This window comes from Panthera tigris, chromosome C1 (assembly GCF_018350195.1).
Source record: "Panthera tigris isolate Pti1 chromosome C1, P.tigris_Pti1_mat1.1, whole genome shotgun sequence".
NCBI classification, from domain to species: Eukaryota; Metazoa; Chordata; class Mammalia; order Carnivora; family Felidae; genus Panthera; species Panthera tigris.
In genome coordinates, this window is record NC_056667.1 from 43,928,880 (window position 1) to 43,955,414 (window position 26,535).

A 26,535-nucleotide genomic window follows, 5' to 3' on the forward strand; every position below is an offset into this window, starting at 1 on the left:
AAGAAGCCCACTGTGTTGGACATGAGGGTGGTTGGGTGTGCTGAGAAAGAGGCTGGAAAGCTGGGTTGGAGCCATGCACGAAGGCCTTGAATGCTCTGTTCCAGAGCATACTTTATCCTGATCGTGGTGGTGTATGGAGCCACAGGGGATGTTTAGGTAAAACAGAGTAGCGTACAGATCATATGTACTATTTGATGGTGAGGCAGGAGGTAAGGGGTGGATTGTAGAGAGATTTCAGAGGCAAACTGGATAAGAATTGGTAATGTGGTGACTAACTCAGTAGTGGGGATCTAGCTGGTCTTGATGTTTCTGCTTTGGTTTGGCAGGTGAAGATTTCTTCAGATAATGATATGACTTCTCTTGGCAAGTGGTGTTTTTGTTTTTTGTTTTTTGGTGTTAAATCCCTCTTCCAATCCATAGACAATTTTTGAGCTATTCCTTTTTTCCATTATTAGCAAATTACTACCACAAATTTCTTTAAATGGGCTTCACACTTAGCATGGAGTGCGGGGCTTGAACTCACGACCCTGAGATCAAGACCAGAGCTGAGATAGAGTTGGATGCTTAAATGACTGACCTACCCAGGTGCCCATTACCACATTTCTTTAAAGGCCTGAGGTCTGCTCTCTCCCCATCTCCAAAAAAGCTAAACAAAGCAGATCTGTAAAGGAAAGCCAATCTCATGCTTCTTAGAAAATGTAAATGCTGTTGGAAATGTTTACTTTTTAAATGATTGGCATAGGCAAGAGGCTACCCAGGATAGGTTTTGGGTAATTTCAGACGTTGAACCGGGTGAGCCAAAATATATAGACCCCTCTGTCCAGATCCAAGCACATTGGGTAATGCTAATACCCCTCAGTCTGGGAGGCCGAGGCCTTGCCCACCTCTCTAACCTGCCCCACTCTGCTTGCTTTATGCCCCAACAACAGCAAATGCTCTGGTGACCTGCACCTCCTGACGTTTGCTCCCCCATGTCCCATCACTACTACCCCTTTTCTAAATTAAAGTACACATGGACACAGCATCTTCCAGGAAGCTTTTCCTGATTCCCCTTTCCTATAGAGGGCATCATGCCCTTTGGGCTAATGCTGTATCTCACAGATGCTTCTGTGATTGTCTTGCTGTCATTAATTATTTCTCTATGTCCCTTCAGGACTTGAGCATGGGATGGTTTTGTTTTTGACTATTTCGAGACAGAGAGCATGAGGCCGGGCAGGGAGAGAGAATCCCAAGCAGGCTCTGTGCTGTTAGTGCAGAGCCTGATGCGGGGCTCAATCCCACAAACTGTGAGATGATGCCCTGAGCTGAAATCAAGAGTCAGACGCTCAACTGACTGAGCCACCTAGGTGCCCCTTGTTTTCTAATCTCATTTCAGCACAGAGCCCAACTTACCCTGGGCACACACTTGAGTGAGTGAATGAATGAAAGTTTGCTCTTATAGTCTTATTTGATGTTTAGCTACAGGCGTTCATGATGCTAGAGGACTGGTCCAAAGGTTCTGGCTAGGTTGTAAGAGGGAGAGGGTCATGCTAATTTGCCAGATATGTAAACAACCAAACGAATTAATGTGCTAAACTTGCATTTTAATGTTGACTCACACCCAAAGGTTCACCTTGAATGTTGTTGGGAAGGTGCATGGATGATTAAGATTGCAATTCAATTAACCCCTCTCTTTTGTTGTGTTCACTGCAGGTACTTTGTAAAAGCCCTGATACCAGCATTTTTGGTCTGTGTAGGAGCCTCTGGTTTTTGTAAGAATTACGTCCGGGGGAAAAAGGTGCATCAGGTAAAGTGACTGAGCCAGGCCCCTGGATCTCATCCCTCACTCTCCTCTGCCTGGAATCATCTGAACCCAACACTTCATTTCTGCCACCCTGGGGACAGTCCTTCCATGCATCATGGTGGGGGAAGAGCTGCTGACTTCCCTGAACTACATCCTCTTTGCTCAGTGCCAAGTTCCAGCTGGTCTCTACTCTCCCCTGTTGATTCAAAATTGTACCTTGGTCATGGCATCCTTGGAGTCACTGTGAGCTGTGTTACCATCAGCCTCCATTCTTACCATTACCACAGGAACTGACCTGAGGAAGTACTGACCTGTAGACACAGGCTCAGGATCTAGTGCCATGGTTCTGGACCTTAGTGGTGTTGGCAGCCTCAGAGAAGCTCTCTCTCAAGCCATGCGAGTAATTTTAAGGCATTCAAGCTTAGAGACTCCAGCCTGCAGGTATTTCATGAGCAGAGAGGCTTGCTGTATGGGGATGGTAGACCCTTGGAGTGAGATGGGGTCAGGAAAGCCAGTTCCTGTTTCTGCACCTGTAAAGACCTATAAATGGGTCCAAAACCCCTAAAAAGTTGACCAGTTTTTCTAACCTGTATGGTAGGGAGAACTGTGACAGACTTGTTCCCCTTCAGTGTTCACATTTTAGGATTTTGCACCTCTTAAAAATCTTTGCAGTTGAGTCATTGTCATAGGTTGTATGTTTGTCTATAGCCATTTGCCTCCTGCTCCCTAGAGGGTAGTACGTGGCCTCACCTGCAGCCCTGTGATGTCTTGCAGTACCTACTCCACCCACCAGGGGATGCAGAGGGATGTGGGTGGACGTGTCCAGACAGAAGGTTGGTAAGTTCATGTGCTTTTCCTTCTGTCGTGAACATATTTCCCAGGTAGGGGCTCTTCCATCAGCCTGGGTACCAGAATGGCAAGACACGTGGAGCAGAGCTGAAGCAACTGGCCTGTAGAGTCGATTGTGACGTGAACTAGAAATAAATGTTGTTGTAGTAGTAAGCAGTTTGTTACTATAGCAAAGCTAAATAATACATCATTAAACTGAAACCTGCTGCTGTCCTCAAAATCGAGTAATTTGAGGTTTTGTGCTGTGCGCTTCATCATCTTTGAAGGGCAATTTTTTACAAAGAACCATGTAGCCTTCCTTCCAGGTGCAGGTGACTGCTTGTAGCTGGGAAGCAGAAGTCCAGTCTCCACCCTAAGCCTAGCTCAGGCCACACAGAGGCCATTCTCTCCCCCACTGCCTGTCTAAGTCAGCACTGTGCAAGAGGCCTAACAGCAACCCTAGCGGGCACTGCAGGCTTCTGTGGAGCAGCAACCTCCCTGTCCTGGGGTAGAACAGGCCCCCGTGTGCCATCTCACTCATCTTCACTCATCTGTGAAACAGACTGCTTTCCCTGCTCCCTTCTGGACACTCCTGAGAAACGAAGTTCCATGACTGTCATCCCCACCACCCAGCCCTTTCTTCAGGCTCCTGGTGGGCCCAGTTATCAGCCAGCTTCTGGCTGCCTTCTCTTTAGGCCCTGCCCCTCCATCCAGCTAGGGTGAGTGGGAGAAGCAGAAAAGGGAGGAAAGCGACTTAGCTTGGCAGACAGACCACAGCTAGGGTCCTGGTGGCTGCTGACTTGCTGTGCCTGGGAGGAAGGGATTGTGCTTGGAGCCTCCATCTGTAACATGAGTCACTGTACCCACCTCACAGGCTTATCTGTGCCACCTGTGTGCAGATTGGTAGCATTAGACCAGTGATTCTCAGCAGGGGTGACCTGCACCCCAGGGGTACCTGCCAATGTCTAGAGACAGTTTTGGTTGTCACAACTTGGTGGGATACTGCTAAAAACATTCTACGGTACGTAGGACAGCCCCCACAACAAAAGTTATCTGGCCCAAACTATCAATAATGCCGAGTTTGAGAAGCACTGCACTAAAACTTTCAGAAGGCACACTCTCAATGGGCAGAGGCCAGATGGGGATTTGTCTTAGTGCCCAGGCCTGACACACAGTGAGTATGACACACCGAGAGCTCCATGTGCGTGAAGTGGATAAATAAACGAGTGAAGGAAATGATGAGCAAAAAAATAAAACCAGAGTCCTGTTCTGAGGCCCCATCTATACATATGCAAACATCGGCATTCCCAGGCTCAAGCCCATGTACACACCTTACACCCCCTCCAAGAAGGCTTCTGGCCTCCCCAGCCCGTGGGCTCTGCCCCTTCTGACCTCTGCCGTCCTCTTTGGTCTCCAGGGAGTGGATAGAGCACAAACTTAGGAATGAAGCATGGAGGCTAGGACTAGAGTTGGCTACGGTTAGGAGCAGGGGCCCCACTGGCCTGGCATGAGCCCCTGACCCCCTCCCTCCACTCACGCAGCTGGGTCCCACGGAACATGTGGCCTGGCCCTCACCCTCTGCCTCACGGCCGCTTGTCCCTACCTGGGACTCCATCCCAGTCCGAGCTCCCTCAAAGACTCAACCATGGGACCACCTTATTTTACAGATGAAGAGGCCCAGAGGGAAGGAATGGGCAAGGCCAAGGCATCAGCATTCTTCACATCCCTGATTTGAGGCAGAGCCTTTCCCACCACCCAGGGGCACCACCTCATCACAGGACCAGGGACACAGGTGGGACCGCCAGACTTCTGTGTGGTTACCTCTGTTGATTTGGGGTGGCAGCTGGAGAACCTGGGGGTGGGGCAAGGCCCCTTTAAGCCACCCCTGAAACACTGCTGGCAGGTAAACAAGGGCAGGCAGGGAATGGGGAGGAATTGTGGCTGTCAACAGCATTCTGGCGCTGTGCAAACCTGCTTTCTCTTCATTATGACAGCCACACTCTCAGGTCCCAATTTTATAAATGATATAAAATGATCCCAAGTTTATAAAGGAGGTGGGGGCACACGGTCTCACTACTAGTGACTGTCAGAGCCAGGATTTGAACCCAAGCATCTCACTCCAGAGCCCACCTGCCTCCTCTTCCTTGTTCCTTTTATTCTGTTTACAAACACTGAACCTAACTGGCACCAACCAAGGACAGGGCATCGAGGCCCAAGTGCATCAGGCAGCCTCTGCCCTCAAGATCACACTGTTGAGTAGATGTTACAAGTCTAACCCTGGACTGGAAACTGCTCCAAGGAAGAGAAATACAGCCACAACAAGCAAGTCCTCACCCCTGCTCAGAGCCCTCAGCAGCTCCCCATTCCCTCATAAACACTCTTGGTGTGGCACTCAGTGCTCTTCAGAATCTGGCCCCAACCACTTCTGTGGCTTCCTCTTTCCAACTGCCTTAGCCCAGCCATCCTGGACACAGTTAAGCTATGGGGCAGGACAGTGCCATGGCTTAAGTATTACCTCTGGACCCAGGCTGCCTGCCTGCCAATTCCAGCCCTGCAACACACTAGCTGGTGGCCTCAGGCACCTCCTTGGGCACTGTGCCTCAGTTTCCTCACGTGCAACACGTATAGCATAATAGCACCTACCTCACACAGGAGCTGTAAGGATTATGTGAATTATTCTATGTGATGCACATGAACAGAGCTTGCCTCAAACTAAGTGCTCAATCTGTGCCACTTATTTCTTTTATTCTCTAATCATGCCACGCTCTTAGCTTTGGACCTTTGCACATTCTGCTCCCTCTGCCTGGAGAATTCTTACTCTCACTTCTACCCTTGCCTCCACCCCCAATTGTTCCTTTTCTGTCTTTTCTAATCTTTACTCAGGCCTGGCTGCCACCTCCAGGATGCCCTCCTGGCCGCCTATCTCACATGTCCCACGGCACCTGTACTATTACCACACTTGTCACACTGCATTGTAATTGCCCACTTACTGGATAGTTCCTCCCACGTCTTTGTAAACTGAGTCCGGGGCCGTGAACTGTACACTTTTGTACCGCCAGCACCTAGCACAGCACACAGCAGATACACAACAAATAGTTACTGACTGATGGCACAGAGGAAGGGGTGATAAATTCTAAACAGACTGGGGGGGAAGCCACCACACAAGATGGATATGGGCCATGAGGTTGGGGAAGGGACAGGGAAGGGTGGGGAGTGGGAGTTGGAAGGACCCCTCAAGCAATCCTGGCATATTCCAGGGGGAGTGCATAAGTGGCCTGGCTCACTAGTAACAGCTGCCATCTACTGAGCACTTAGGATATGCCAGACAGTGTTCTAGGGTGCTTCGTGTGGGCTGACTTGCTCACTCCTGACACTTCCAGGAGGCAAGTAGTTTACAGAACCATTTTACTGACAAGAAAACCGGCACAGAGAGGGTAACCTGCCCAGTGTTAGCTAGCTAGCGAGAAGTAGAGCCAGAACTTGAATTCACAACTCCCCTAAGCCCTTCAGGATACATCCGCAGCAAGACTGGGCCTCTGCCTTGCAGGAGTTGGCACTAGACCCAGCAGCCCTTTGCCTGTTCACTCCAATGTTGTCACCAAGTCTTGGCATTCACTGTCCTGCAATGTCCCCAGCCTGTCTGCCTGGGCAAAAGAGTCCAGTCTCCAGAGCCAGACTGCCAGAGCCCACAGCTGACTCCCCACAACACCTGACACCCTGCCAGTAGGGCTCCGCTCAGCCATCGAGCTTTCTGAGGGAGGCTGGGCAACAAATTCTTCCTTGCAAACGGCGTGTTCTCAGTCACCATTAACAAGTGCTTCCTCCTCGCTCTCCTAGCCCTACAGAGTTCTATTTAGCCAAGGGCAATTAGGCTGTTAACTATAGAAGCTCATCACCCTTCAGAGCTGCTGGCTCAACAGGAGTGAACACCGACCATCCCTGCACCAAAGCGGTGCCTGATCAGGGGGACCCTAAAGGTGCCACCCCCCTCTGTTGGCCCACGTGCACCATCCACCCACCTACTACGTGCAGAGGGCTAACTGGCCAAGTGTAAAGGCCGCTGCCACTTACCCAGCACCTGCTGTGAGCCAGGCACTGCTGTCCCTGTTTTACTGCAGAAGCACAGGAAGCACCTTGCACAGGGTCATATAGCTATCAAGTGGCCTAGGCAGTCTGACTCCACAGTCTCTAGTGTGGGTCACTATGATGTAAGTCATTATTTTAAGAGCAATACCTTGATGTTTTTCAAGTATACCCTAAGTTTGCACTAACATCAAAAAAAAGTTTCCCATTTTCCACATTATCAAACTTCTCCTAACTCTAAAACAAAGCCTTACACGCCCTTGGATGCATAACAATCCATTCTAAAAAGCATTCTGGAATCTTGGTGTAGAAATGGATGGTGGGAACTCTGTGAAGTTCTTTGGCACTCAGGTAGTTAAAGAAATGAGTTTCAACAGATTTCTACAAAGCATCTTTATTGATAGCCCAGCAGGTGTTTCTTCCATGAAAACAGGGTATTAATGGGGCCCTTGATTTACATTCTAAGCTTGATTTACACAATGGTTTTGTTATGCACCAGCTTTTGTCCCCAAGTATTAACTCTGCTAAATATTTCCCAGCCAGTTGCTTCTAGATCTCCCCAAGGAATGAACAATGATAATACATCCTGTACCTGTTATTTTGCCAGCATCTCCATTTCACCAGTTTATGGCAAGAAGTAACATTGGCAGGTTCAGAAAAGAGACAGTAAGGTACACAGTGTGAGAATATTGGTCTTTTCTCTAAGGAGATGGAGTCATTCCACAGGCATCACTGAAGTCCTGCCCGTGGCACTCCCCAGGAAGGTTGTAAAGCATCAGATCAAGAAAACAAGATCCAGGTCTTGAGACAAGTTAACAGCAGAACTTGAGCTCCCAATGGTGGCATTTCCTAAGTTGTCTGGTGTGAAGGAAGTGCTTGCTGAGAGCACAGGGTTAAGCATTTCACGTAAGTAATACGCTCAGCCAACCGCAGGCCACCCTGAGAGGGGCATGGCCATGAGCACATCTTAGGGATGAAGAAGCTGAGAAGCAGAAAAGGCGAGTAATTTGTCTTAAGGTCACATCCCTGGTAAGTGCTGGATCTAGGATTATGTCTCTTCAAGGTTCTGATCTTCCCCCCGTATCATACCGCCCCTGGCTTCTTCCAAGACATGGTGGCTTAGTAATCAGGAGGACACCTAGGTGTCAGGTCAGCTTGCCCTTGAGCAAATCACTGTTCTCCCTGGATTCATCTCCCTTGGAAAACAGAGGACGGTACCTGTTTTGCAGCTACAAGGCTTCTATAGCTCAAACGGTGATCCAGCCAGACCATTCTTGATGCAACAAGATCGACTGGAGGTAGCCTAATTCAGGGGACACAGCACTCGGCCTGCAATCAGGTGTCCTGCTGTCAGATGGTGTGTGACAGGTGAACTCCCAGTCTGGGCCTGCTTCCCTTCTGTGAAATGAGAGGTGGACAGGCGGGCTCCAAGTCCTCCTGTTCGAAACTTCCATGATTCTGTGTCCTCCTCAAGTAACTCGGAACATTTATGAAGAATTTAAAAGTTAATTGGTTCTCTCCTCCTGGACTCTGGTTTTTAAGAGTGCTTGTATTAGGCTAGCCTTACATAAACCAGTTTATGGAGCACAAATTTAAATTAAAAAAAGGAGTGGGAGGTACAGGCTTCTAGTTGTGGAGTGAATAAGACACAGGGATGAAAGGTACGGCACAGGGAATACAGTCAGTGGTATTGTAACAGTGTTGCATGGTGACAGACGGTAGCTACACTTGTGAGCACAGCTTAATGTGTAGTTACTGAATCGCTATGCTGTTCACTTCAAACCAGTGTCACATTGTGTATCAACTCTACTTCAATAAGAAATTTTAAAAAATTAAGCACCAATTCACACAGATTCTAATTTCTCATCTATTTTAGGCTAACTGGATTAGAAAGGCATAAAGAATTCAGTTTTATTTACTGAAATCACTTTCATCTAGGCAGAGGCCATGCAGTTATAGCAGGAATGGCATAGGTTTTGGTCAATATTCAGATTCTAGCTCTGACACTTAAAAGATGAAGCTTCAGGTTCATCATCGGTAAAAGGAGAACAGCATCCACCCTGCACAGTTTTTGGTGTGCAAATGGTATATAAAAGTGCCTCACAGCATACCGGTGCATGGCAGGCCCTTAACAAATAAATGACCAGACCATTAAAAGCAGAGTCAGTCTGACAGCGCACACAGGAAATTACTCTAAGAAATGCTCAGCTGCACAGTGGCTCAGAGATGGTGGCTGCCCGTAAGTACACTGGGAACCCTGAATCGACTTCGTGCATCTATGGAGCGCATCTATGGAGCTTTCAAATGCAGGATGCCCAGGCCGTACCCCAGACTCTAACCAGAACTTTTCCGGGTGGGACCTAGGTAATTCCAAAGTGCAGCCAAGGGTAAAGTCCCCTAACTTCTAATCCAGCCTTTCTAGGTCTGCTCTCAGAATACACATCTCCTGGCCTGGGGGTCATCAGGGCTTGGCATGAATGTTAATGAGGAGACCTGATGGTGTGTGCTGGGGCGTGGGTTACTTGAGCAGTGACAGCAGCAGCAGGAACACACTGCTGGGAGCTGTTTGGCAGGTGGGACAACTGGCCAAGAAGTGTGCTACACTGGGAATCAGCCCAGGACCATGACCTTGGGGAGGTGACTGTCAACCGAGAGAGGGGGGTGCACGAACAATGAGCTGTGTGTGCTCCAAACAAGAATCAACGCTGAATGGGAGAGCGTGGGGGAGGCAGAGGGCAAAACACTTCCAGAGGTGGCGGCCCTGAGCTTGACTGTGACAGAATCTTGTTAGCTTTGGACGTGTGGAGACCATAATCTGATGAGCAGGAGAAGTGAAAGCAGGTGGCACTGCTCTGTGGCTCAAGCCTGCTCCCAGTTTCCACAGATTATGGGCAGAGACCTTAATATGCACCCCTGGTGCGGCACTAGGACCCAACTCTGGACCCAAGACAAGTTCACCATGGTACCTGAAGCCTGCTATCCCTACATTTGGGGGAGAAATGGTTTAAAACATATTCCCAGCCTTCAGAGGTGGGTTTTGTTTTGTTTTTGAGTGAACTGTAGAAATAGTAGGATAAAAAAGGAAAGAGTGTCAGGTAGGAAGCTGCTGCTGTTAAAACGGCAGGCATTACCACTGTTCCAAGTTACTATGCAAGGCTCATCCCAGTAGCTTGACTTTATTCAATCAATATAACACCAACTCCACACTAAGCCACCCCAAAAGAGCCAGGTCTCTGGAGGTGGTTTTGGGCCATTAGTTAATTCTATCAATTCTCTGTGTAGCTTAGACTACAGGGGATCAGAGAACCCAGATTTGCCCACCGTGAACCTCTTTGGAACCACCCAGTGACAGCTTAAGAATTTTACAGATCTAGTTCCATTTTCTCATGTCACAGATGGGGAAACTGAGGCCCCAGCAGGGAAGGGGACATGACCAAGTGGGGGAGGGCCAGTGGGACTGCTCTCTAGACCAAACGCGGCAAGAGGCACCAGGAGGGGTCAGACTGCTGGAGCCAGGAGGGCCTTGGCCACGGGCCAGTCGCATCCTCCACACGGGAAACTCGGCAGAGAAGGGAAGCGACTCGCCTGAGGGTCAGGATGAGCGGCTCTCTCTTGCCCCTCTGCCCCCTAACCCACAAGCCTCCACAATGGAATATAAGAGGAATGCTATGTGGCAACACTGCCAGTCCAGAGAATGGAATCACCAACTTCAAATACAAAGAGTAGGAACAAAGGACTGGATAAAAGTCGGTTTCCCTAACATGCTCCCCCTGCCACGAGCTGCCTTGTACCTGGAGAGGCTGGCCCTGGGAAGGAGTGTAGGAAAAGACCATCCGAATGAACACTAAGGCTGCGAGATGGGGTGGGGGTGGCTCGGGGGTATTCAGACGACCTGCACTTGGCTCAGAAATTCCGTGACTCCTTCTCTGGTGAGGAAGACCACCTTATCGGTGTTCTGGCACCGGACTTCAAAATGGGCAGGGTCCTCCAGGGCCCTCTTGCCGGCGATGATCACAAAGGGGTACCCAAACTTGTTGGCATCTTTCAGTCTGTTTCCGATGGTCAGATGGGTCCTGTCATCGAGCAGGACCTCACCACGAAGCTGCGGCACTGCCTCCGTGATGAGGTCGTACAGGCTGCCCGTGAGCTCGGTGGCCGCCTCCTCCCTACTGCCCTTCTTCGGGGGGATGAGGCACACGTGGTAAGGCGCGAGGAGGCTGGGCCAGCGAACAGAGTCTTCGGTGGACAGCACCTCAATGCCGGCAGCCAGTATCCGCGTCACACCCAGGCCATAGCAGCCCATCTCGGCCAGGCACGGTTTGCCGTCGGCGTTGGTAAACTGGGCACTGAAAATGGAGGAGTACTTGGTGCCCAGGTAAAACGTGTGCCCCACCTCGATGCCTCTGCTTTCGGTCAGTGGTCCCCGGCAAGCAGGGCAGCTGGTCTGCGACGAGTGCAGCATCTCCGTGTTGGCCGAGAAGCCGCAGCCGGGACAGACCGCAAACCGGTCCTCCCCGACCTCGGCCGGCAGCTGGAACTCGTGAGACGTGGTGCCCCCGATGCTGCCCACGTCCGCCTGGACCCTGACGCACTGCAGCCCCAGCCTGTGGAACAGGCTGCTGTAGGCCCCGCACACCAGGCCATAGGTCTCCAGGGCGGCCTCTGGGGAAGAGTCGAAGGTGTACATGTCCTTCATGTAAAACTCCCGGCCGCGAAGAAGACCAAAGCGGGGCCTGGGCTCGTCCCGAAACTTCCTTGTCACCTGGTACAGCAGGAACGGAAGCTGCTTGTAGGACAGTGTCTGCTGGGAGGCAACCAGGGCCGTGATGGCTTCCTCGTGAGTTGGTCCTAAGCAGTATTCCTTGCCGTGTCTGTCTCTAAGTCTTAGCAGCTCCTTGCCCATCAAGTCCCACCGCTTGGTGGCGCGCCAGAGCTCTGCTGGGCTGAGGCTGGGCATGTTGACCTTCTGTCCCCCGATGGCCTGCATCTCCTGGTCTATCACCCGCTCGAGCTTCTCTATGGCACGCACGGTATAAGGCAGGAGGTGGTAACAGCCGGGGCTTGCCGGGTGGATCAGACCCACCTGCAGCATCAGCCGCTGGCTCTTACAGCTCAGGTCGCCAGATCTGCCCTCAGGAGAGAGCACCTGGTCTTCCCGAAGGTTCTGGGGCTGGAACATGCGGGACAGCACCAAGCGCTTCCCTCTCTCTGGGCCACAGTGGTAAAACCTGTGAGGAACGTACCCAGAGAGCTGGCGGCCGCAGGTGGTCAGGGCGGGCAGTGCCCTGCATCTCGACAGCAGCCCTTCCATGGCACCCCGTGCGGGGAAGCACTTGTGCCTGGAGGAAAACGAGCCGTGCAGAAATAAGCGTTAACTGTGCTCCGACGCCACGACGGAGCCAGCTCGGTCTGGTCTCCCACAGACTTCTCAGCCAGCTACTGACTTTGCAGGTGTAAACCCTTTCACCTCTAATTTTCTAGCAGATTCAAGTCCTACTTCTCTTACCTCTACTGCTATTTTAAAAAAACACAATTATTTTCCCATTTATAAAAATACAACAGCATATTGTGGAGAGACACCACTGCGTGGGGCGTGCACAGCCGTGGAACCAGGCAGCCTGGATTCCAGGCAGGCTGCTTGCTGATGGCACCCTGTGTAGCTCGGGACATGTGACTTAACCCCTCTGTGCTCAGTTTCTTCATCTGTACGATGGGAATACAGTAAGACCTGTCTTGTAGGTTTCTTATGGGAATTTAGAAGAGTTATAAAAAGTTACTAGGACAGTATCTGGCACATTCTATGAGTGCAATCAATATTTACTATAGTTATAATAGAGAACTGGGAAAAAACAGAAACAAAAAAGAAAAGGAAATCAAGTCTAATCCCTCGGCCCAGAGACAACTGCTGCTGACAAGCCCTCGTCCCTTTTGCCAGCCTTGCTCTTTTGCCCACATCCCCACCCGGCTCCTGCCTTAGGTGTCTTGTGCCTCTCCCCGCCATAGCACTCTCTGGTCAGGCCTCACGCTCACGACTCTGAGTCAACACCTGTACCCCGTCTGTCTCTCTCACACTTCAGACCTCCCTATCCAACAGTCTCCTGGAGAAGGAGCTGCATGGATACTCTAAACTCAGCACCCCAGAGGGAACTCAGTATTCCCCCCCCCCCCGCCGCAACTGCCCTGCCGCCAAAACTGCTCCCCCTTCAGTGTGGCCTATCACTCACAATGGCACCAAAAGCCACCTTTGCCCAAACCAGAAGCCTGGGTTCATCCACTCTGTCCCCTCACCAACCTTCTCGGCCTTGTCATTCCTATCTCTTCGCTTGCTGTTCAATCTGCCCCTTCTCCCCACCTCCAGAGCCTCCGTCCAGGCCACCACCATCTCTCCCCTGGGCCCCCCACTTCCATGCCCGCCTTCCTCCAATCCATGCTCCATGCTGCAGCCACAGGGAACACGTCCCAGCACATACGGTAACAGTGTTTCTTTCCTAAAGCCCTCCAACAACTTCCTGCTACTCTCAGAATCAAGTGCAAGCTTTTGACCTTCTGGGCACACCTGTGAGCTGGCTGCTGGCCCCCTGGAGCTTAGCCTCCCCAATCGCCCTGTGTTCCAGCCGCACCACCACGCCCACTCTTAAACACATTGTGCCCTTTGCGTACCAACACCTACTCATCCTCCCAGCCTCGGGATCACCATCCTGTCCTCTGGGATGCCTTCCATGTCCCACTCCCATGTCCCAAAGGCCAGCGTCTCCCACAGCAGTCCCGACTGATCACCAATCCCTCTCAGGAGTGACTGCTGTCTTCCTCCCAGGCACTCGGTTCCATGCAGCCAAGGACCAAATCTAACTGGCCCACCACTCAGCACGGAGCAGGGCTTTACCAGACGCTGTCTACTAAATGAGCACATGTGTTCCTCTACGATGTTACAAAATACTCACATTCCTGATGGCAGTACAACATTCCACTGAGTAGATCAGAAACGATTCTCCTGCTATCAGGGAGCTGTCATCTTCTCTGTTATGTACAATCTACAATGAACAGAAGGCTTTTGTTTGTTTGTTGTACATTTGGGAGAGATTCTCAGGAAAGGAATTACTGAGTCAACACACAGAACTCTTTCAAGGTTCTTTTTTTTTTTTTTTTTTTAAATGTTTTTATTTATTTTTGAAGGAGAGAGAGAGACTGAGCATGAGCAGGGGAGGAGCAGAGAGAGAGGGAGACTAGAATGTGAAGCAGGCTCCAGGCTCCGAGCTGTCAGCACAGAGCCCGACGTGGGACTTGAACTCACAAACTGTGAGATCATGACCTGAGCTGAAGTCGGGCGCTTAGCCGACTGAGCCACCCAGGCACCCCTCAGGGTTCTCGATTTATGTTGCCAAGTCCAGGGACAGCCCTACCTTTCGGCATCTCCCGTGAAGCAGAGCTGCCCTGTGGTTTGCTGACAATGGGTTGCCGGCTCCTCTTGGCTCTGGGAGCCTGGAACCCCTGGGTGGCCCCTTCCAGGTCCTAGTGGCCTCGAGTCCTCCAGCTGGTCTCCTGCCACCTCAAGCAGCCTCATCCATGTCCCCCATGCACAGTACAAATATTATCATCTCCCACATGGCCCGTGGCCTGAGACAGGTTGGCAGGCACTGCCGCAGAGCCCTAATGCGACTGAATGGAAAAGTGTGGGCTCTGGAGGCAAGTACACATGGTTCTCATCTGGTAAACCGCGAGCCAGTGGCCCACACCAGACACTCCTTCATCCTTAACTCCTCTTAAAGCAGAGGAGTCCGTCTCTGACCTCCCTCTCAAGTCCACCCTCTCCTTTCTGGCTCTTGCTGCCTCTACCCTGGGTTGGCCTCTCAAAATCTCTTGGTCCATTACGGTAGCCAGGTGGTTGTGAAACTTAAGTCGAGCATTAGAATCACCTGGAGGGCTTGTTACAACATTGACCGTGGGGCCTCAGCCCCAGACTTTCTGATTCAGTAGGCCTGGGGTGTGCGCAGAGAAACTGCCGTTCTAACAAGTTTCCAGGTGATGCTGATGCTGTTAGACCAGGGACCACACTGGGAAAAGCACAATAAACTCCAGGCGGGCAGTGACCATGTCTGTCTTATTCCAAGTTGTATCCGCAGCATCCAGCACGGTGCCTGGACACAGTGGATACTCAATAAATGTCCACCAATGACTGAACTGAGTGACTCCTGACCCCTGTCTGTCTGGTCTCCATATTACAGCTAAAAAGATAATTGATCCAATCATGCCCCGGCTTATAACCCATTAATGGCTCCTCGTCATCATTTTCTTGGAATGGTACTTCTGTTTACATGAAGCCTCTTTGTATTTTGATCCCAACAAACCTCTTCCCAGCTTTTTACCCTATCACTCCCCCAACATGCCCCAGACTGCTCAGCATTCCTGGAATTGGCCAGCTTCACCCCAGCAACTCCATCATTCAAGGTTCACCTATTACAAGAAGCTTCCCAAACCCTCAGAGATGACCACTTCCTTCTCTGTGCTCCCACTGCACACAACGCTCTACAGTTTACTGGACTGGAATAATTTTCAAAGCTATTTCTGAGAAACTGCTGTGTGCCAGGCACTGGGAGTTGAGCAGTATTTCAGGTCCTATTCCTCCATTAAACGAGGAGTTCGTGATGTTTTCTACATTGTCAGGCTTCAGGGCCTAGCATCACACTGAAGAGTTAATTATGTGTCCTAATCAAATATATTAGTAAATGAAAAGCTAAGTGACGGACGCAATAAAACAATTATCTGGATAGTTTAAATAAGAGCCTTAAACCCTCTGCCCTCACTCCCATAGTGTGCCTGTCCTCAGACCCCTCAGCTTACGCAGACGGGAGAATAATTATCATCTCAAAATTTCAGCGTTATCTACAGACAGTACCTCTAAAGCAGTACAGTAATTAATGTATTCTGCACCTCAGACTCTAGCAAAGGGCCTCTGAGTCCTTCAGTCATTCACCAAATTTTTACAGAGGCGCGGGGCTCAATCTTTGGAGCACAGGCCTCTTTTAAGGTTAACTCACAATGGCCCCGCAATCCAATCAGGAAAGCTGGGCCTCAAGTGCTGCCGACGCTGCCTGGTATATAATAGTTTTGCCATTATTATCGTTATGTCCAACTCACAGAAGAGGTGAGCTCAGAGATGTGAGGCCACCTGACAAGCGACACAGCAGAGGAGTGCAGGGGCACACCCGGCATGCTTAGGTTCCCGCCTCCAATCTCCAGTCTCCGTCTCGGACCGTGCTGCATAAAGCAGCAATGGAACCCCAGGGACAGTCCTACGTGCTGGCTCGGCCTTCACTGGCTGGGTGACCTCGGTCAAACGACTTCACTCTCCGGGCCTCACTTTCCCCATACGTAAAATGGGAAGGTTGGCTGGGCCACCCGGTGATCCCAGAGGGTCTCTCCAGGGCTGGCACTTCTAGGAACGTCAGGGCACTCACAAGACCCCAGGCAGACAAAGGAGGAAGTCCTGCCCTCATTTTACAACCGAGGAAACACTATCCCGGAGTTCAGGTGATAGCGACCCCTCCCCAAACCAAGGACGGGATGCACGTGGAAGCACGGCCACCAAGGTCCAAAAACCGAGACTCAGCCCTCTCGCCGCCCGCCCCGCCCAACCTCTGTCACCCACACTCACCAACCGAAGTCCCAGCCGAGAGCAGAACCGCGCAGAAACAACTGAAATCCCAGCCGAGACCGCCGGCCCGACCGCCACGCCGGCCCAACGCGCCTGCGCCAGGGGCACGTCCGCCCGAAGCCCCGCCTCCTGCCTTACCTGCCAATCACAAAGCCGCTCTCACGGGGCCTGCCCCCACCCCCAACCCCCGCCCCAGACGCACGTGGAGGTTTTCCGGAAGTTTAGCCAAGGAGAAAGAGTCCGGCTCTCCTCCACATAGATTGGTTTGGGCAGCAAAGAATAAACTGCTGTTCCGGAAGTGCCCTCTAGGAGGTAGGGAGGTGTAACTCTATGATAAAAGCCTGGGTTTTGAGCTTGGTGTTCCCTCCCACTGCCAGGGGCCACCCCACTCTGAAAGGAAAGGCTAGCGAAAGTGTAACCATGACAACAGTGGGACTTGCCGTTAGGGATATACCCGAGGATTTTTACAGGCTTTCAATTTAAATACATTAAAATTTTTTAACAGAAAAAAAAAAAAACAACAAAAACAAACCTTTACCACAAAGCGCAAGACAGTCTTTAAGACACTAGATCAAAGTTTCTTTCACAAAATATTTTTTTGAGAAGCTACCATGTACCAACCACTGGGAGAAACTGGGAATAGTGAACAAAACAAATTTCCCTGCCCTCAAGGTAGCTTGCATTCCCGTGAAAAGAGTCAATAAGTCAATATGAAATTTGGAAGGGGAGCAGGCACTTAGTAACCAAAGTAGTATTTTTATGCAATTAATTAAAAAAAATAAATGCCAAAAAAAAAATCCATGGTGAACAAAACACCGAAGTTTTTAATAAAGACTGGATCCCTCGGTATCCACCCACAGAGAAAAGAATAAACTGTGAAAAGGGAATGCGTTGGAGGAAGAGCGGTTGCGATTCAAAATAGGATGATCAAGGAAACCCTCATCTAGAAAGTGACATTTTGGCAAAGACCCGAAGTTGAGAGAGTCTTGCAGATATCTGGAGGAAGAATGTTCTAGGCACAGGGAACAAATGACATATCCTGAGGAGGGGGCTGTATATCATGGAACTCCAGCTAACTAATAACAGCTATAGTTCATTGAGCGCCTAAAATGTACTAGACCCAATGCAAGACACTGGCCCCAAGAAGCCCTCAGCCCCAAGATCTGCCAGGAACGACATCATATGATCAGTGGTTTAATAGGGGCTGAAGAAAGTCCTGTGGGAGTGCAGGGGAGGAGGGCTTCATTGAGGAGGTGTGCTTTGAGCTGAGCCTGAAGAGTGAGTGGGGTTCACCAGGACAAGAATGGTGGTGGGAGCGGCCAGGCTGAGGGAGCAGGACATTCCGGCAGGGAAGCAGGAAATGATGAGCTGGTGTCAGGGAGTCACGGAATGTCATAGGGTTTCCATCTCCATCTCCCTCTTCTCCTAAAATAGTGCTTGACACACAGGTCAAAGCAGTGGTTCTCAACCTGCAGTGCACTGGACTCACCATGTGCCCCAGCCCCCCAACCCTGCAGTGCTGGGTATCACGTTCCCTGGGGTGGGCCTGAGCATCAGTTGTCCCCCTGATGATCCTAATGTACAGCCTGGGCTAGATCCGCTGGTCTAGAGGAAAGGCACTGGACACTCTGTTGGGCCATTGGCTGGACCCGCAGGCATCGGACAGTCTGTTGGGCCAGTGGAGGAAAATAAAGCGTGGGTGGACCCCACGACTGACATCTCGCCCACCCCCAGCTAGGAGGCCAGGCAGAGCTGGACTGGGGCTGAGCTCCTTTGCTCTAAGAACGTCGCTGGGCTTCTGCAGCCCAGCTCTGTAGTCCAAGCTTTCCCTAAGGAGTGCAGTCCTAAAGGTTTTCCTGAGGCAATATTCCCCACGCCTCCTCTCTGGGGACAGGAGGTGAATAATCTTCAATATCGGGATCCACAGTAGCCTTATATTCCTCCCTGCTCCCATGCATGCTATTACATCCCTCCCAATCCTGGAAAAGCCAGGAATCCGGCCTCTGCACCCTGAGGTGTTAATTATTTCTCAATTAGCAGTTCCCAGGCTGTAGAGCATAGTGGTGTGGAGAGGCCTAATGACTTGCTGTGTTTATACACCCCCACATCTTCAGAGCACTTTACCAATGGTAACTAATTAATGCTCACGACCCCCTTGGGAGGCAGGCGGAGAACTGCATTTTACTGTGAGTTTGCAGCAGGCTCTGCAGCCTGGAGCCAGCCATGGTCAGAGTAGATGTGCTTCCCATTGAGAAAGTCCAGGGGTGGTGGAGGCCCAGAATCTAGCCCTATCGCCACAGCAACTTCCAGTGTGACGGTTCAATCAATCACTTGATCGGTCATTTGCTGGGTGTCCTGATTTACGGAGTTCATTCACGATTAGAACCCTGCACGTTCCCTAAAACAGAAAAAAAAAAAAAAACCCACAGAAAAAAAGTCATTCATTCATTGTCATCAAAAAAAAAAAAAAAAAAAGCAAAAGGACCCCATACCCCACACCTGCCTTGGTGTCCCCGCAGCTCTGGGGGCACACCATGCACTTAGAACTTTGTTTCCACTGGCCATTGGTCAGACATGCTCTTTTCCATATCCTTTTTTGTTTGTTTGTTTAATGTTTATTTATTTTTAAGTGGGGGGGGAGGGGCAGAGAGAGGGGGAGACACAGAATCCAAAGCAGGCTCCAGGCTCCCAGCTGTCAGCACAGAGCCTGACACGGGGCTTGAACTCAGAACTGTGAGATCATGAGTTGAGCCGAAGTTGGATGCTTATCCGACTGAGCCACCCAGGTGCCCCTGTATCCTTAACCTTAACCTTAACCAGAGGGCCTGCCCCAGCTGGGGATTAGCAAAGTGTTTTGCTTTTTGTTTGTTATTTTAATATATGAATGAATGAATGAATGGTTTGTCTCTCCCTCAGGTTGGAGTTCTCCAAGGACACACTGAGTCATTCCCTCATCCAGAGCCCATGGCCCTGGTACGGAGGGGCTCTGAGTATGTGCTGAATGAACAAGTGAAGTCAGAGTTCATAGTAGGCTCCCTGATCTCAAGTTGCTCATAATCTCTGGGAGAGGCTGCCTCTCAAAGTGAAGTTCCCAGCATCCTGTGGGGAGAAGCTGTGAAGAGGGGAGAGCAAGACCTGTGCTGCAAGGAGTGGCGAGTGGGATCAGGGAGGGCTTCTCGGAAGAGGGGACGCAGAAATGGACCTGAAAGGATAATTAGGAGTTCCCCAAGCTGACAAGGAGGGATAGAAAGATACCGTAGTCAGAGCACAAGCAAGTGACCACTGGCTGTGAGGAAGAAGGCTAAAATAGTTGGGCGGGAGCACAGAGCACACCTGGGCACCCTGGAAGCTCCAGGCTGCGAGTTTCTATTCGTCTTTGAGGCCAGTGACATTTTTTTTTTCCTGAAGAGCGATACTCCTCTCCCCAACACACACACGTCTATTTTGAGGCTTAGCCCCGGACAACTCCTCCTCTGAGAAAATCCCTGGGCATTTTGCATTCCGCTCTACAGCGTGTATTTGTTTTGAAATAGACAAGTATGACTGTCACTCCAAGAAGATGGCTGTTTCCTCTGCGGGAGACGCGGGCCAGCGGGAGGACCCGGCCTGAGGGAAATGGCCGCCGGGCTTTACACCGGGGCAGGACATGGTCAGTTGTGTTTCCTTGCCTGAGTGGGGTGTGAACTCAGACGGGGGGAAGAGAAGGTGAGGGAGGCAGGGTGGGTGACTCCTACGGGGGCCCAGACTGGGACAGTGCGTGGGACAGACTCCAGAGACCCCCTGGAGGGACAGGCCACCTGATGGATTCCTGAGCCCGCCCCGCCCCGTTAGCCCAGCCGGACCCAGACAGACTGGACAGAGGGTAGGAGGGCAGCCTTGACTTGGAATCCTGCCAGCCACTTCCAGCCACGTGCTTCTGGGGCCTTGTGCTTCTGGGCTCTTCATCAGTAACACAGGAACCATAACATACATGTAGGGCCGTTGTGAAGATGCGATGAGAGATGTAATTGAAAGCATCTGGCTCATCCCTCCATCCTTCCCAACTCAGGAGACCCCGTGGCTCCCCTCACCCACCATAGAGAACCATCATTCTGCGGCCACCTGTTCCCTTCAGAATCCCTACTCCTGCCACCATGTGTGACACCAATTCCTTCTGTCTTCAGGGACCTCTTCTCCTTGGGCCTGGAGTGCATCACTCGTCCGCTTGTTTAGTGCCAAATCTCGGGTCATTAGAGACCAGGAGGGGGCTGGGAAGGTGGGCGTCTTTTTTTATCCAGGTTCCTCAGACTTGATGAGTGTGGTCATCATTATCGTCGTTCACGTTTATAGAGTCTTTGCTATGTGCCAGGGGCAATATTGAACACTTTACGCCATATCTGATTAAATCCTCACCATAGTCCCAACAGGTATAATCACTGTTCTATCCATACAGCGGACATCCAGTTTACCTTGGAAAGGTTGCTTAGCGTTAGCTCGTCCATGGTCAACAAAACGAGTAAAAGGGAAAGAAAGAATCATCTCCAGGTCTGTTGGATGCAAAGCCTGATCTCCATGCTCACAACCAGCAATGGCAACGTCTTTCTTTCTTTCTTTCTTTTAATTTTGAGAGAACACAAAGAGAGGGAGAGAGTCTCAAGCAGGCTCTGCACTGTCAGTGTGGAGCCGGATGCAGGGCTCAAACTCACAAACAGTGAGATCATGACCTAAGCTGAAACCAAGAGTCAGGTGCTCGACTGACTGAGCCACTCAGGCTCAGTCACTTTGCCGCCCACTTACCACATGCCTATGGGGGATACTCAACCTCCCTGAGCCTCACATGCCGCAGGCTTAAAATAGTAGTGACGTCTTCCCTGTGGAGTTGTGATGGAGATGTAACTCAGCATAGCGCCTGGCACGGAGTCAGGGTTCGGTAGTGTTTGCTTTTATTATTCTTACTGATGATGAAAGTGCCCTGGCCGGCGCGATGGCTGGCACGCAGTAGGTCAGCAGCACATCCAAAAAATCCATGTCTCCACCCAGACTAGACTGCGGGCTCCCAGAGGGGCGGGCCTGTATCCTGTTCATTTCTAGCCCTGCCACAGTAAAGCTGTTCACTGTGTAAAAAGGTGCTGCTCTTTTCTGCACATGGCAAATCTCAATACATATTCGCCGATTTAATGTCTTTCTAACTAATTCCCTCAATTCCTGGGAATGCCTTGCTAAAACTGCAACGAAAAAAAAATCACAGCAATAGTTCGTCTGTCAACCAGTCAGTCATTTTCGAGCACCTGCTTCGGGTGGGCTTGGCAGAGCACTGGGCGCAGCCTCAAGTGTGGGGCACAGAGCGGCTGCCCCAGGACAGGGCGAATCATCACAGCCCTGTGAGTGTGGGCGTGATTCCGGCACTTTATCGGGTCACCGTTGTCTGGGAGGATGAAGGAATTGGGTTCCTTCCAACGGGCCTTTACCCTTTCTCTCTGGTGCACTGTTTGGGTTAAGGGTGAGTGGGGTGAGGGGAAGTGTGTGCCTTCTGCAGCTGATGGCTTCGAGGGAGGGAGGGAGGCAGCGTCCGGATCCGGATCAGAACAGACCTGGGTTTGCTTTCTAGCTTCCTGACTTACTGGCTACGTGACCTGGGGCAGAGGACTCGACCTTTCTGGTCTTTGGCTATAATACAACGGGGTCAGTAACGTCTTCCAAGTGCTGCGTTAGCGCAAGCAAACAACGTTACAAAACAACCTTGCAAACTGAAAGCGCTGTATGAATGCTAGCAATAGAAATATATTCAGATCATTGTTTTGTAAGATTAACTGTGTAATGAGACTTTTAAGTAATCAAATGAGATTATGCATGTAAAGCACTGGAAGGCTGTCTGGTACACAGTACTCAATACAGGATTAACTATTGTTAATACCTCCGCATGGCCCTCACACCTGCTGTTCCTCCAGCCCGGCAGCTCTTTCCTGCCACATCCACGTGGCTCACCCCTCACCTCCCGAGGTCTTTGCTCCAATGTCACCCTTACAGCCAGCCAGGACTTCCTGACACCCGGGTTTTCACTGCAATCCCCACCCTTCCCCCATCACTCCTGACACCCCCTCTCCCTGCTTTTTTTTCTTCAAAGCATTTGTCACCATTTAACATAGTAAATATCTTACCAAGGTTTTTTGTTTATTTGCCTAGAGCAGTGGACACCAAACTTCTTCTGGAAAGGCCCAGACAGTAAATATTTTATGCTCTGTGGGCCATATGGTCTCTGTCACAGCTACTCGGCTCTGTCGTTGTTACATGAAAGCAGCCTTATATACTGGTGAACAAATGAACATGGCTGTGTTCCAATAAAACTTTATTTACAAAAACAGGCAGTAGGCTGAATCTGGCCTGTGGACCATATTTTGCCAAGCTCTGGCCTAGATCATTGGTAAGCACATTGCAAACGCTTAATAAATATTTGTTGAATGAATGAATTAGTGAATAAATGCATGAATGGAGGAGCACAAGACACCTGGTACGGTGATTGGTACACAGATGGCACTTCCTATTTTATGCTTAATAAACACAACAAGATGGGCCATGGTGTTATTATATTAGAGGTACAAAAAAAGTGCGCTGGGAGCATAGAGGTGGCAGGAGCTTTCCCTCGGGATGAGGCAGGACTCCGAATGTGCTTAAAGCTGGGCTCCCCAGAAGCAGACCCCGAGTCAAAGATGCCGGGGCAAGTAGTTTATTCGGGAGGTGATCCAGGAAACACTGGAAGGGAGGTGGGGAAGCGAGAGCAGGAGGGGCCGGAAGTGAATACAGGATGTGGTAACAAACTAGCAGTTTCCTGCTGTGGGCAGTGGGGCATCGATCCCAACGAGGCCACGGGGAGACTGTGGCACATGCTTCAGAAGTATCCTGTCCCCCCTCCCACGCCACCCCTGCTTCTGAGGCTGGGTATTTATCCTCCAGTTGCCACTCCCCACTGGTTGAAGGCTGCTCCCAGAGGCGTCGAGTCCCCAGTGCTTCCAGTCAGGTGGAGAGTGGCGGGTGCATGTGGTGGGATGACCTTAGCAGGTGCCTGGTGGGTGAGGGGAGAAGGGAGCCTGGGCGGGCACTGAGGTGATGTCTGAGCTAGCCTGGCAAGGTAAATATGCACCATCTTGTTTAGGATGCTGTTTTCATGCCACGGCTAAGCCTAATCCTAACGGGGACACTTGCTAATGGCTGTTCCAGCAGACAGAGAATGTCTTCTGTCCCTTGCACTGCGATGAAAAACTCTGTGGGAAGGACTCTGATTGGCCTAACTTGGGTCAAGTCAGCGTTTGTGGGCAGGGGGGCAGGATATTATGATTGGCACCCCCCTGCCACCGCTCAGAGTGGGAAAGGAGCCCAGGAAGAAGGGGTGTGAGGTCCCCAGCAGGGCAGGCTGCTGGGCAGATGAAACAATAGATCTATCTCCGCCACAGTAGGGATGTTCTTGTTTGTTTCTTTTACTTCGCGGATGACAAATAAAACCTACAGAGGAGCTGCCGTTTAATGAAACAATTTACACGCCAAAATAGAACCAGCCCCATCACAGAGCTATTGACTGTTCGGGAAACGTAAACAGGAAAAAATGCCTTCAGATCGGGTTAGTGTTCCGTTTGTAGAACAACATAAGTGATAGAGGAGAGAGTAATCCGAACCCCCAAATAATTAAAAAGCCATTCAGCTGCCATTCCAGGTGACGCAGAGGGACCTCAGGAAAGTTATTTAGCGTCACGGAGCCTCAGTTTCCTCATCTGTAAAATGGCGACACTGCTGATGGGCTCGTGTGGCTTAGATGGGGGTGAGGCGTGTGAGTTGTCCGCCAGGGCGACTGGCCTGCGGCAAGTTCTCAATAAGCAGTTTCGATGGCGATGATGACTTTCTTCGACTTCCCTGTGGGAACGTCCCCTGCTCCAAATTGTTCTCCTGTGGCCACGTAGAGGCCAGGTGGAGCCTTTCCACATCTCCACAGAAGCGTTTGCTCACCTCTGTCTCACCGAGAACATCTCCTGTCTCTCCTCCTCATCACAACCCTAGAGGGGTAGGCGAGGTGCTCCAGGTGAGTGGACGTAAGATGACCGGCAGCAGGCTCACCCCTGTGCGGCCTGGAGCGGCTCCCTGTGGGCGAGGAGCTGGGGCAGCAAGGCGCTGGCCGGACTCGCTAAGTCCACCAGCAAGCCTTGCCAGCGACGTGGCCCCACGGAGCAAAGCCGGAGCCGGAGGGGGAGGGTTTCTCCCTGGAAGCACGCCTGCAATGCTGGGGATCTGTTTCCGTCTGCTCATTTTCCTGCTGAGTTGTAAAGTGCTAAATGTCATTATCCTCCCCTTCCTTAAACAAGAAAAAAAGTTAACAGCCTGCGCAAAGGAGATATTCCTTCTGCCGTGGGTGCCACAATAGGGAGAATGGGGGCCAGGGGAAAGTCAAGTTCAGCTGCGTGACCCCTGCAGGTGAACCTGACAGAAAAGAAGATTTCAACGCAACAGCAGGACAGACTCAGAAGACTTAGGTCTGCTGAAAATTGAAATGCTTCCTTCACGGTCGTGAGCTGCCTGTCTTCCAGGGCCGTGCATACGGTTTAGACAGAACACTCACTGTTGAGAGGAGTTCTGATCTAGAAGGAGAGGCTGGAAGAGGGGATGACTAATGTTCTTTCCAACACTGAGATTCTAGGAACCTGTAACTGCAAAGGCTCACCCGTTTTCACCATCTTTAACGTGCCTGGCTCACATTGGCTAAACGGGAGTTTCTGGCTGCCTGATGCTGGCTGCTAGACCCAGAGGAAGGAGTGGGCAGGCAGCACGAGGTGTGGCTCATCTTCATTATTCCGATTATGGGGTCGTTAAGGCTTTTACTCTGCAATGCTCCCCTAAGGAACCCCTGCGGCTTCAGCTATAGGACAGTTGTCCTCCCGGCCACCCAGTGGACAGAGGTGTTCTGCAGGGTTCAAAGCTGTAATTAAATAAAGATCACCCACCCACTAGCCTCTTCCTGGGGGACTTCTTTACCTACGGCCTTAGCAGTGACTTGCTGAACAGGTGGAGCCAAGGGCCAGGTTCCAAGTCCCAGGGGCTGCCATCTTGGGGAAAGGTCACAACGGAGGCTGAGTATGACTGGTGTAGAGGGGGAGGGGTGGGCCAGCACTGCCAGCTAAAACCTTTGAGAGCTTTCCATTGGTCTTCCAAAGTCCCCAGTGTGGCCCACAAGGCCCTGCATAGCCTGCCCTGCCTGGTCTAGATTGTGAGCTCCCTGAAGGCAAAGGCAGGGTCTATTTTGGTCTCCACTGTAGCCCCAGAACTTGGCACTGTGCTTGGCATTTGGCCAGCGCTTGGTAAATATTTGTTGAGTGAATGAATGGAAGGCCTGTGGTCTTCCTGGACTTAACAGAAATAAACTTGACAGAGGAGGCAGCTAGTTCTGAAAGGGCAGATAGCACTGGCCAAAGAGTCTGGAGGTGGGGTTCGAGTGTGTACCTGCCATCAATTTGTTGCTTGACTATGGTCAAGTCCTGCTCTCTCTCTTTTTATTTTTTAAATGTTTATTTATTTTTGAGGGGGGCGGGCATGAACGGGGGAGGGGCAGAGAGAGAGGGAGGCACAGAATCCGAAGCAGGCTCCAGGCTCCAAGCCGTCAGCACAGAGCCCGACACGGGGCCCGAACCCACAAACCGTGAGATCATGACTCGAGCTGAAGTCAGACGTTTAACCAACTGAGCCACCCAGGCACCCCTCAAGTCCTGCTCTCTTGCCTTGGTTTCCCAATCGCAGAATTGGGGAATTGACAGAAGGTGGCAAGGAGGCGGCAAGAAAGTCCACGCTTTCTAGTTGAGCTCGAAGCCTCAAAGTTCTCTGGGCCGCAGACCTGGCCCTAACCTCAGCCCTCATGGACGTGGTGATGGAGGCACCTGTTTGGGGACTGAGGCAGCCATGTCACTGCTGAGACTTTACTCATTTCAGCGACTAACCTGAGCCTACCTTGTGTGCTAAGCTCAGTGCAGGGCCATGGGGTTGAATCAGAGGTGGTTACTGCTGTAAAGATTCCAGAGTTGAGTTGGGGGTGGGTGGGGGGCGACAGACATGTTGAGATACTTATGAGCCATGGAGAGAGGAAAAAAGGCAATGCAGTGGGGGGCACAACACCCCAAAAGCAATCCGTGCATAAAAGAGAGTGATTAATGAGAACTGGGAGGATTTGACAAGACCC

The 26,535-nt window shown here is 51.0% G+C and overlaps 2 protein-coding genes across 5 annotated transcripts in view; one reads left to right on the plus strand and one right to left on the minus strand.

Annotated features, from left to right (window-relative positions):
* Nucleotides 1–2,851, plus strand: part of TTC4 (tetratricopeptide repeat domain 4) — a 30,669-nt gene extending 27,818 nt beyond the window's left edge. The window contains exons 10-11 of one of the 2 annotated variants that reach the window (XM_042997305.1): nt 1,693–1,786; nt 2,665–2,851. In XM_042997305.1, the coding sequence (XP_042853239.1) occupies nt 1,693–1,786; nt 2,665–2,739 (169 nt within the window). In that variant the 3' untranslated portion in view covers nt 2,740–2,851. Of the gene's footprint in view, nt 1–1,692; nt 2,013–2,664 lie in introns of those variants that run through there. The other variant, XM_007089886.3, reaches the window with a different exon arrangement.
* Nucleotides 1,563–16,432, minus strand: PARS2 (prolyl-tRNA synthetase 2, mitochondrial). Of its 3 annotated transcripts, none has more exons than XM_042997304.1 (4): nt 16,347–16,432; nt 13,636–13,725; nt 6,683–11,922; nt 1,563–2,757 (listed from the first exon to the last, which is right to left on the minus strand). In XM_042997304.1, coding segments are annotated over exons 2-3 (1,347 nt in total). In that variant the 5' UTR covers nt 13,638–13,725; nt 16,347–16,432; the 3' UTR covers nt 1,563–2,757; nt 6,683–10,577. The 3 variants fall into 3 exon arrangements, 2 of the variants coding, with proteins under 2 accessions (XP_042853238.1, XP_042853237.1); XM_042997303.1 differs by having other exon boundaries at nt 6,683–12,033; XR_006221470.1 differs by lacking the exon at nt 6,683–11,922.
* Nucleotides 16,433–26,535: the final 10,103 nt, after the last annotated feature.